Source organism: Balaenoptera ricei, chromosome 3 (genome assembly GCF_028023285.1).
Source record: "Balaenoptera ricei isolate mBalRic1 chromosome 3, mBalRic1.hap2, whole genome shotgun sequence".
In the NCBI taxonomy this organism is placed as follows: domain Eukaryota; kingdom Metazoa; phylum Chordata; class Mammalia; order Artiodactyla; family Balaenopteridae; genus Balaenoptera; species Balaenoptera ricei.
The window spans coordinates 38,307,251-38,319,923 of NC_082641.1; the positions used below are offsets into that span (position 1 = coordinate 38,307,251).

A 12,673-nucleotide genomic window follows, 5' to 3' on the forward strand; every position below is an offset into this window, starting at 1 on the left:
CACAATTCAAATTTATATTAATGACTTTTGTACATAATTTTCTATGCATTTAGATGACAAAATCGAATTATCTAATCTCTGTATAGTTTTCAGCACCTAGGAAGAAGTACTATGAATGAAAGCTCGTTAGAATGTAAGCATGTAAGCACTATGACGGCAGGGACTTTGTGTCATTCTCTACTGCTTGCTCAGCGCCTGCAACAGTGCCTGGCACAAAGCAGGTACTCAGTAAGACGGCTTAAATGAAAGAGTGAATAATATACCCTCATTTCATAGCTGAAGTACAGGAAAGTTAATCGATTTGCCTAAAATCACAGAGGTTGCAGTGGTAGATGCAATTCTGGAATGTGTCTCTATAAATTCAATTCTGCCAGTTTTTTTCCCTCTCTATTCTGCTGTCTAGGAGAGTCAGGATAAGCTATATTATGTTGTGGTTTACACATTAAAAGACATGCCTCTGGAGAGGAAAAAGATAACTGGAGGACTGCATAGCAGCTCTTCACTGCTTAGACTTACAAGTAAAATATGACACTGTCACTCAGAGCCCACTGACCGTCACTACCACAGGGCCCCATCCAACTGGAAGGGAGCTAGAAAATGTGCATAGTGTGTGGCCTCTTGGTTATTAGTAAGTGTCCCTGACACATTGTCTCAAATGAAAATAAAATTGCACAGTAATCTAGATTTTTCAATCAAATCTCTTATTTTCTCCACATAGATTTTATTAATTAGACTCTTCCAGACATTTTATATCTTTTTTTTCCTCTGATAGTCTTAGTTAGTATTGTTCATACATCTTAAAATTTTGCTGAAAAATATTGTTATTTATATAGAAATGAAAGGCACTAGAAGCTCATTGATTTGGATTTCAAGAATTTTGAGTACGTTATATTGCCCACAAGTTGGTCAAGTGATTACATATCTTTGAAGAAATAATTTGATGTACAAATTATTATAACACAAATTATCCAAGGAACAACATTTAAAATGCATAATAGAATAACTCCTTTACACATAATTTTCAAATGCTGCTGTTAATTACCCATTCCGTTATAAATAATTAATATTTATTTAGTAATATGTGCAAGATTGGTACAGGACATGTGGGGTACGCAGATACTTATAAGGCACATTGCTTGCCCTCTAGAATGGCATCTCTCAAGATGAAATAGTGCAGAGATTCCCTCAAATAACAAGAAAATAAAACATTATAAGGAATGATCTTTGAGTTGGCTTAAATCATTTTGAGGATGATATTACTCAAATAAACACAACTATAAAACTAGATATAAGTTTCTTATCCTTATAGTTCTTGTAAAGTTGAAACAGACATAAATTTACAAACAAAATATTAACAAAAATAAATTAATAAACACATCTTAATTTAAATTTATTGTGATGGATGATGTTTTGTTTTGTTTTGTTTTGTTTGCTGAAACCAAACAGTTGTATACAAGGTAAATATAGTGCTGATTATTATAGAACTCGTTTTTCTAGAGTATGTAGTTTAACACACAAATTATGTACTATGTAATGAATGACTTAGTTTTCAAACCTATTTCTCCATTTTGCCTATGGTGAAAAATTTGTACAACGTCCAATATCATGTCATTAAGCCTTCATTTGGTACAAATGGGTCATGTATTTATTAAGCCTATATGCCAGAATTATTTTATATAGCACCTCATGGCACAATGCACTTCAACCACAAAGGTAAATCCAGATGCTGTATTTAGGTTGATACTAAATTCATAATATGCTTACATTGAAACATTTCGAACTATTGCCAACATGTATCCATATATTTACCAGATTGCTGGGAGAAACCCTGTAGACTCCCTGACAGTAAACCTGAAGATTTCAGTTAGAGAAGCATTGCTCTTTAGCTGCAAATCCTTCTTTATTCTGTAAAGTCATTCCCTAAATTATGTCAAGATTAATATGCAAGTTCAGATGCATTGTATTTTTTATTTTCTTAGTTAGATTCTCAAATGAGTATTTTATAATATTTTATAATTTAAACCAAAAACCCATTGCCTCTGATCCCTTTAATTATCAACTGTTACAATTTTAGTGTGTGTGATAGACCTAAAACATAGTCACAAAATATCATGGGAATGACAAGATTTTCAAAATTAATCTTATTAAACATTAATTATCTGGCAAATCCAAGATTTTCATTCAGACAGAAATCTATAATTCAAACATTTCTTGAATGAAACAAAAGCAAATATTACAAATGCAGAGCAAGATTAATTCCTATTCAGGTTGCATTTTCCAAGTCAGTATCTCTTACCTCATCGGTTCAAGTAGCCCACCATGGTTAGTGATTGACTTTTTTTATATTAATTTTTGTTGAAGTATAGCTGCTTTACAATGTTGTGTTAGCCTCTACTGCACAGCAAAATGAATCAGTCATATACAAATGGAGTGACTGACTTTTTAAAAAACAGCATTTAAGCAATTATTTTAGTGGAATTTATAAGGACTGGAAAGGAATTAGCTAAGAAGAATTGAGCTTACGTCTATGGAATAAAATGCAGATTAGAAATAGTTAATATAACAATAAATATATTGAACAAATTACCAGTTAGTGATATAGTATAGTTATGGCAATGCCTCTGAATTTCTCATCATAGGGCATATATGGATAACTAGCTAGTAATGAATAAATATAGATAAGGATATAAATACAAATGTAAACATCATTAAGGAGGATTTAAATATATAGAGAGATAAGGGTATAGATATATATGCAAATGTGTTTAAGAAAGATTTAAAATATATATATATGAAAATAAGAATATAGATATAAATGCAAAAATGGTTAAGGAGGATTCAAAATAGTATTTAAAAATATAAATCATTTAAGAGCATGATATGGAAAAGAAGGAAGGCATAAGGAATTCGCTGCACACTCTACCTAATCATTATCTTAAGTCATTTAGTACCAATGTCAAATGTTAAAGCACAATTGTCAAGCCCATACCCCAAAATGACTAGCATCAATCATGTCCTGCATCCACCCTGATCTGGTTTCCCAATTTTGGCCTTCCCAATATGATTTGTTTTTCTACATCTACGTCTCATATCAGTCTTGCCACTTTTTAGTGTCAGAGCTCAAATGCTGATTTTCAAGTGACTTTTTACTATAATTGGTGTGCTGTGACTACAAGTTTCTTTTTTTTGTAACTACTTTTTTAAACTGTTTTCTATAATCTGTGCAACATAAGGTATTCTAATGTAGTTTAGAACAGAAATTATAGAGTCAGATAGATATGCATTCTAATCTTGATTCTACAATCTACTACATGTGTGACACTGAACAATTAGTTTAACCTCTAAAAATCTCAGTTTTCTGAACTGCAAAATGGAGGAGAATAGTGCATACCTCATTTTTCTGCTGTGAGGACCAAATAAGATAGCCTTTCTCAAAGCACTGGGGTTTGTATACAGTAAGCATGATATGTAAATATAGAGTGCTTTTTTTCTTATATTGGATTTTCATTTCTCTTTTATAACCCTCTTTGTATGTAAATACACTTTTCTCTGTTTTGTTGTGATGGATGGAAGTTTTTTGAGAACTCAATAACTTTAGGATAGAAAATAATATCTTCAAGGTCAAAAGATACTGTTGAGATTCTCTATTGATTAAAAATTGTCTTTTTTATGGTTATTCTCTCCTTCATATCACTAATATTCACAATATAGAAGAATTTCTGGTCCTTATAGCTGAATGTAAGACTTAACTCTTTCCTACGCTCTACGTTAGAGTTAGACATGGAAATAATATTAAATAAATGTGAAAGAAAATAGGAGCCAATTTCCTAAGTAAAACTGCAGCCTAAAAGAAAAACACCCAAGAAGCAAATTGCTTCAGGAAAGGTGTTTTGCTCAACATCAGAATATAGCAAAGGTTTGACTATGTTAGATTAGAAACAAACACAGACACAAATGGGCACGTACGCAGGCATTTAAAGAAAAATGAGCAAGACGTTAAAATTTTTCTTCATTAAATGTGTTTACCACTGCACATATTAACTAGTATATTTCCTAATATTATAATTATACAATTATATGCCATTTATGGATACCTAATAACAATTCCTTTACTCTTTCAATAATGACAATTGTTATTTTTTAAAAGATATATAGGGAAAATTTAAAATAATAATTATTTGCAAACTTAAATATTAGTTGGTGCCAATGATGAATCATCTTTTGGCAGTGGTGTTAGTGTTTTTTATAACTATTCACTCAGTCAGCAGTGAGTTTATAGAGCCGTTGTTTTTTCCTCATCCCCAAATATTTTGGTACTGTCTTTATGTTTGCTTCTTCAGTGATAAGAAAAGTGACAGATCTATAATCAATGAGACTACACAGATCTGGAAAGTGAGTTGATCAAAGTCCTTGGTTTGTGTTTTAGATACAGAAAGTTCCACATAGAACATTTCTCAAACTTTTGATGATAATTGACTAGGTTACAACAAATTACTGTGTTTGGCACTGTTGTAGGCAGTGGAGATAAAGTATAGAACAAAATCCAGACAAATTCTTTGACTGAATGGCACTTGTGCTCCGGTGTGGGGAACACAGAAAAATATAAATAACAAATAAGTGTGTGTGTGTGCATGCCCATGTCTGTGTGTGTTGCTAAATTCTTTTAAGATAAAATATAAACCAATTGGGTAATATATTAGGGTGGTTAGGGAAGGCTTCTGTGAGGCAGTGACATTTAAGCAGATATGAATGAAATGAAGGAGAGATCCAGGTGAATATTGGGCCTCAAAGAAAGGAGTGAAAGGAATAAAGAATGGAGGAAAGGAGGAAAGGAGGAAGGAAGGGAGAAAAATACATAGGCAAGAAGAGACAAAAGAGAGAAAAAAAGACATTCTTCTCAACATGTGCTATAAACCCCTCTTGCCTTCAAACACAAAGCCTGAGCTTCATTGGTTAGGAGACAAAAATGTATATTCTTAAGATGTCTATGTTATTTTTACAATAACAATCTATGAAATTAATAATAGAACAGTCCGGAAAAGAAGAGGGTGTTCGATTTATGCCAAAGTTAAAATTCTGTGAAAGTCTCATAAAATTTACCACCTATAAAATGTGAAACATAAGAGAAGGCTATTCTGATGTGCAGTTAACTTAAATAACGTTTTATTAAATATAAGGTAATTAAAGTGTAATGCAAGAAGAAAATATGAGAACTTAAAGAGAGAACAAATATCTGTGAATATATATATTAAAAATATTCACAATTGTTTCAATTCCTTTGTGAGTGTTGCACTATGTATATCAAAACGTATGCTCCTTAAAGCAATTATACTCTAATAAAGATGTTAAAAAAAAAAAAGTTAAAAAAAAAAGTATGCTCTTAAAATTAAATGTGAATATAAGTACACCTACCTAAGTAAATGAAATTTCTATTTCACAGACATTTTTATATTTACATGTCTTCTATGGTAAAGTTTAAAGGCTATATTTCCCATGATGTTTTCACTAGAAGGAAGTACTATCTGAAATATCATTGCATGTCATACGTATCTCATTTGCATTTACACTGATGTAATGTGTCTGCATGTTTACAACGCCTAGAATTGCATGTCTTGAACACAGTAAATGCTAAAATCATGTTGAAAGAAAGAAGTTATTCTGAGCAGCAGGCATTTTTAAAAGAATGTTGTACAATACTATGACTCTATGTGTGTGTGTTTGTATGTGTACCTTTGAAATAAAATATGTCTCAATATACACAGAGTGAGATATCTAAAAATAGAGGCTGTTACATATACACCCCCCGGAACATTTCATGTAAATAAACTTTAGTTGTAGAAACAGAAACATCTGATTTTATATCCATAGAAGCAAAATTAAGTTTTCTTTCACCATTTATGGAGGCTAATTAGATCATTCTAACATAAATATTTAGAACTTTTTGGCAAAACGTAGAAAACACAGTGTAAAATAATACGAATTACTTACAACCATCTCATTTAGAGACACCCAGCAATCTGGTGGGAAGTCCTGCAGCAGTGGTACCAAGAACTGAAGACAGCCATCCCAGTGGCACAGGAGCAGCATCATGCCGATGAGGTTAAAAATTCTCACCACGGCGCTGGCGAGATCATATGTCATGTGGAAAATCTGTTGACCAAAATATAAGATCAATTCTTATAATCAAATTTTTAAAAGTCAAGAATACTACCAATGTCAGTAGACATTGACATTATATAGTGCAAGTATCAATTTAATAAAAATACAGAAAGAACTTTTACAAATAGAAACAGAGATTGCATGTCTTTATCCTTACTTTGAGGTCTGGCACTCTATGAGTATTACCACCAACTGTGGGTTCTCCATGAGGAGCAGAGGTGACATGACTACATTAAATCGATGAGTCATGTTTTAAAGAACATTGGTTTTGCCAGTAGTTTTCACTTACTGTCCTTCCAAGCATTTTAGCAAAGGTGCTTTCAAAGAAGTTAGCAAATTTGACAAATGATGGGCACACGCATCTCTGCTTCTCATTCCTTGTTAATAGATTTGTTGAAGAATCAAAAAAATAACCCAGGGACTGAAAACCATTAGCAAAAGTAGTTTAATTGCAAAACATAAAGGAAGATTGACAATTAACTGCAGTTAACTTTATAGCTATATGAGTTAGAGCTACTTCTTTTATTGTGCGGATTGAACGTGAATAGTGGCTTTTGAGATAAAAGTTCTCTGAATGGTTAGAAAACAACCGTGCAGCACTTTTTAAAAATTAAAATTGTTATTTCCTTTGTATTATCTGTATGTTACAGGTTTCCCTTTCCTGTGAAACTTTATTTGTATTTTCACAAAATCCGTTATGATAGGTTAGATTATTTCAGAAAGCACAAAAAATTATGACAAATGGACATTCTCCATCAGAATTTTACAAGTGGAAACTTACATACAGCTTTATATCTATAACTTCTCATTCAGAACTTGAATCCTTTCTTTAGTAGCTCATGTGTTATATCCCTCTTCCATTGCTAATACAGTTTCTGCTTATATTTCACCTAGCCTAGAATACCAAAACCCACTTGGGAGCTGATCTATAATTGTTAAAGGGCTATTGAGTTAATAAAATTAATAAATATGTATAAATACACAAAGAAACGACACCTTGAGATACTTAGGATCACATTTGGTACAATTCACCAAAAGAATGGTCTATTTTTGAAGTAATGAGGACACCATGTATTGAGAAATTAACTGAGAAACAGGAAAAAACCCACAAATTTAATACTTTGATTTAGAAACTATATCTTGGTAAGGAAACTTCTATAATTCTTAAGAAATGCGTACTGAAGTGTGTAGAGGTAACATGACAGCACAGCTGGGTTTTGCTTTTATAAAATCAGCAAATCTATCTTTAATTAAATGTTTTTCACTTTGATATATTTCTATTAGCCATTAATTCTTTCTTTAAACAATCTTCCTTTTTGACACAGTAATTAGAGCGAGCAAAAAAAAAAAAAAACCTTCTTTGTGGGAATGTACACACTGTTCTGAATTTTTTTTTAAGTAAGATTGGGATCCTGGATCTTAAAGTCAGCAGATCACGTATTTTGATATCAGACAGCTATATGAGTAGCAATTTATTTTAAAGCATTAAGAATTTTATTTCCTTTAAAATATTTTTATTTTATTTTATTTTTTGTGACTTTCAAGTCTTGTTTTTTATTTTTTTAAATTTTTATTGGAGTAAAGTTGATTTACAATGTTGTATTAAGTTTCAGGTTACAGCAAAGTCAATCAGTTATACATATTTTTAAATTTGGTTTTGTATTTGGCAAACCCACAGAAAAGTCCTTTTGATGTTATTTCCTCTGATATTTCTTGGTCACTGAATTTGAAAATAAAATAGTACCAACATTTTTATCAATAACTTTTCATTAAAAGTAACACAGTAAAATACAATAAAAAAGTTTTTTACTACTAAAGTAGGGAAAGAAAATCACCATGGATTTCATTTTTTGTTTAGTAATAGAATTCTATATTTATATCTAAGCATTTCCTGACAAAATGGACATATTGAACAATATGTCTTTTGGGTAAGTGTTACATAGTTGAGAAATAGGGTAAAACTGCAGAACATAAACTTCTGGATCAAACAAGAAACTAATCTCCTTTCAACCTTATTATCTGAAATAAACAATATCTGAAACTGTCTGCCAATTATCTGTAAACTATAAACACATGGGCAGCAACCGGCATTCAACTATAAGAGTTTAGAATGAAGTTTGGGATCTTACAGAGAACTAGGGCCCATTCTCAGTACAGCTGACTTTTATGGATTTTCTACTTTCTTTATCAGGAGTTAGATTCTTTTTGTAAGATCTTAAGTGATTATTTACTGAAATAAGATAACGTATTCTAACAGTTATTCACCAATTCCTTTAATAAAACCCTGTTATTTCTAAATTGTTTTCCAGAGAAACAGAACCACTATTTTCATAAAGGAAGTTAATGGGGTTATAAGGCCTTTCATAATATAGTAGAAACACATTTTTTTTGTTTTGCTTCCATGTGATTACTGAACTATTGTACAGGATAATCCCTAGAATTAAGCCTAACCTCTACCCCATTTCTATTCCTAACTTCACAATGTTAGTATACTATACTCATGCTAGATTTATATACTAACTCTACTGTATAGTGCTCACATAATTAATTTCATAAATGGCCTCCCTTTTTGGCCTTTAACATTATGTGTTCAAAAGTGATCTCACTTTCTGGAGCTATTCCAAAATCTAACATTGGAAGAGGCACAGCAAGTTGGCTATTTTGACACTGGTTAATATCAAAAGTTAATTACAAATAGTCAAATCCATGTAGCTCCATCCTGATTTATCTACCTGACAAAAGGACATCATAGTGTATATAGTATTACTTTTGATGCATACATAAATGTGTGTAGTTGCTTGGGACTGATTTGATTGTCTGTTGAGCTCTTATAATTAATATACCCTGGAAGGCATAAACTTCACATGTGACCAGTTGCTGAGATATTTATTTATTCATTCATTTATTTAATATTTATTATTTTTTAATTGAGAAAACCTTGGTTTGTAACATTATATAAGTTTCATGTTTACAACATTATATTTCTACTTCTTTATACACTACAGCATGCTTACCACCAAAAATCTGGTTTCCATCCATCACCATAAAGTCGATCCCCTTTACCCATTTTGCCCACCCCCTGCTGTTTCCCCTCCGGTTACCACTACTCTGTATCTAAGTGTTTGTTTTTGTTTGATTTGGTTTCTTCATTTATTTTGTTTCTTTTTTGTTTATTTATTTTTTTATATCCCACATAGGAGTAAAATCATATGGCATTAATCTTGCTTCATCTGACCTATTTCACTTAGAATAATATCCTCAAGGTCCATCCATGTTGTTGCAAATGGTAAGATCCCAACTTTTTTATAGCTGAGCAGTATTCCACTGTATTTGTATACCACATCTTTTTTATCCATTCATCCATGGATGGTCACTTAGGCTGTTTCCACGTCTTGGCTATTGTAAATAATACTGCTTGAATATAGGGGTGCATATATCTTTTCAAAATTAGTGTCCTTGTATTCTTTGGATAAATACCCAGAAGTGGGATAGCTGAATCATATGGTAGATTATTAATGGCCCTGGTAAAACCTCGCTCATGGAAGATTTGGAATGAGAAGACTACTTCCTTATGGAGCATATACATCTGCAGATAGTCACGCTAACCAAAGGAAACATCTGGTCTACTTTAAGCAAAGCCATAACTTCTTACTGTCTAAGGGTAGCTTGTAAGATAAGTCTCAGCGCAACTTTACTCAACTTCCTGATCAAGTGGCCAACATCATTGATTAATTAATTAATATTTTCAGCCTTTTCCATCTATGAGGTAGAAATCCTAAAGTGATAAATTCCTATCTAAATCTATTATCTTAGCGCTCCTGCATGTAAACCTGACAACTCAAAAACAGCACTGTAGATGACACTCAAATTGTTAAATGAATTGTAGTTATAAATTGTTAAATCAACTGTAAATTGTTAAATAAATTATTAAATGAATGAATGAGACTGTTGCAGGGGGTTAACAATAACAGCAAAAGTAACGTTTTATGATCTTAAGAGTGGAAAGTTTTTGCTTTTGTGTTTTAAACCAAGGAATTAAAAAAAGAAAAACAACTTCATTATTTTCTACCTTCCAAGTAATCTGAACTTGAAACCTGATTTGAGTGCTCAGAGTGTGGGTAACAGAAAGACAGACCATTCTGACCCCCCAGCAATATGTTTTAAGTGGTACTTACAAGAGTCAACAGAAAAAAAATAATTAAAATAAGTTTGAAAGGTAGTGCTTTAATTTTATTTTCACCAAAACTAGACTACAAAGTATGTCAGTGGAAGGCACTGTGCTTTACATTCGCCCAGCTCAGAACATTGTGTTTTTCATATGACTTCAAGGAGAGGAAAGAGCTGGTCACAGATACTCATTGAATTACTTTTATAATATTATAGTTCTAGAATCCTGCCCAGATGGAGTCTAATAACTCCAGATAGAATTGCTGGAAGAATTATCTGAGTAAGATAATTTGATTCCGAATCCCAAATCCTGCCCTAATATTTGCGGATTTGTTCATCATAAGTATAATTTTTTGTAATATTTTTCCCAGGAGCAATGTATAAACTATCCTGTTCTTAAAAGGTCGAATCCCTAACTGTGTTATATGGAGATATCCATAAATTAGCAGAGTGATTCCAAAATGCTTCCACACTCATTCTTGATAAGCTGGATTCAGGGGTCTCTCAATCTAATAACCCACCTATGAAATCGGTGAGACTTAACCAATCCTTAACTATTTGGTTTACTATGTTTTACTTAACCAAAAAATGGTCAATTTAAGACTTTTCATGGAATACATTGATCTGTCCTTAGTCTTTGATTTCACAGATGGGAATCATTTATAGGTTAGGCTGCTTCTATGATCTCAGTATTGATTGAAGGCTTCAAATATGCTTTCAGAATTCTTATCGATGTAACATTAAGAAAATCAAATGGGTCAGAAATGGCTCTCTTGACACAGAACATTCTTATTTTTAAGGTATTAAAATAAGTTCAGGTTCTTTGGTTTATCTTTATGTGTACCTGCATAACTTGATATATCTTTTAGATGGAGTATCTCTATGCCATGTTGACACAGAATACAAGAAAACAAATATTTAGCAACTCAGTCTGTTTCATAGCTAACACATATCCAGAATTCAATATGTAGTAGTCCTAATCAATAGTAAAATAAATATTTGAAGAGTCCTTTTGCACCTTCTGCAATTCTTACCTTGAAAACTATCCAGATTATCCTACCATGCTTTAGGTAAAGTGCAGAAGGTTTCATCTGGTATATGAGAGAAGAGTATTCTTCACAGCGGTCTCTTTGAACACTGATAATGACTGCACTCATTGGACTAATTTTATCAGTCCCTACCCTGTCTAGGATCTCATTCAAATGGCCAGCCCATAACCTTCAGAAAAGTCAACCAACTGGGCGTCTCATCTTTATCAGCCTGTGTCCATAGTCAAAAATGCAGTTATCTACTCCTTTGCTTCCCCTACCTATTATCAGATCCTCTTGCTGTGGAGTGCTTCTTGGAGGGTTTCTCCTTTCCACTGTCACTTCAAAACTCCTCCTACATTGTCGATTAATTCTCTTGTACCCTCAGCCTCATCATAAAATTCTTCCTCTCCTTCTCTGCTTTTTCCTGAGACTTATGACTGCACCTTGTCCTCTCCCCAAAGACTCAGTTTCTCTGGTAACTTTCTCAAACGGAGTTGGTTCAATTCTTTCGTACTTCATAAGCCTTAGGTTTTGATGTCAATGCCCTCATTTTCTGAGGTCCCCTTTGCCACTTTCAGATAATAATTCGTCTAGCTGTAACAGGAAAATTCCTTATCTTCAGTGTCTGTTCTATTTGGCTATTCCACCCATAACTTTCTCTCACTTCTGGCATCTTACAACCTCTCAATCCCCACCCACCACACATTTCCATTTTTTAAGGACTCTGTATTTTTCCACTGCCCTTTTCTGCAAAATGTCAACTTCTGAGTAATCAAAATGGCCACTTTCTATACCTGAGCTAATGAAAATTACTGGATAGAAAACCGTAGATTGTGTATACTCATTTTTTTAAAAAAACAGTAACCTATTTGAAGTCCTCAGCTCTGGTCTATGCATTTCTCTATTCTTAGTACATATGATTTTCCCTCTTACCATCTATCCAATATTTTTTCCTCTCTTCTCACGTCCCCAAAGACCATGACTATCCTGCTGAGTTTCAGCTTAAAATGTTACCTTATCCAAAGGAAACACATTCTTATGTTTGAGTTCCTTCACCTGTGATCCCTCATGCTTTCCAGCAAACATATATCTGCAGCTTTTCTTACTGGCTTTTCCCTAGTATCAAAAGATGTGTCTTTTGATATTAATCTGATCTTCTTTTCTCCTCCAGGAACCTAAATAATTAGTTCAGAGCTCTTCAATCTGTGATGAAAACCAACTCTCTCCTTTGTCAGTTGTGGACACTTTTGTAAAGTACAGCAAAAATGAATTAATACAAAAATAAAAGTTTAAAAACCAAGACACATGTAATACAA

General features: G+C 32.6%; 1 protein-coding gene across 1 annotated transcript in view; it reads right to left on the reverse strand.

The window, feature by feature from the left end:
* HCN1 (hyperpolarization activated cyclic nucleotide gated potassium channel 1) overlaps positions 1 to 12,673 on the reverse strand; it is a 367,795-nt gene that overhangs the window by 160,289 nt on the left and 194,833 nt on the right. The window contains exon 3 of the mRNA XM_059919273.1: positions 5,989 to 6,150. Coding sequence (XP_059775256.1) covers positions 5,989 to 6,150 — 162 coding nt within the window. The remainder of the gene's footprint in view (positions 1 to 5,988; positions 6,151 to 12,673) is intronic.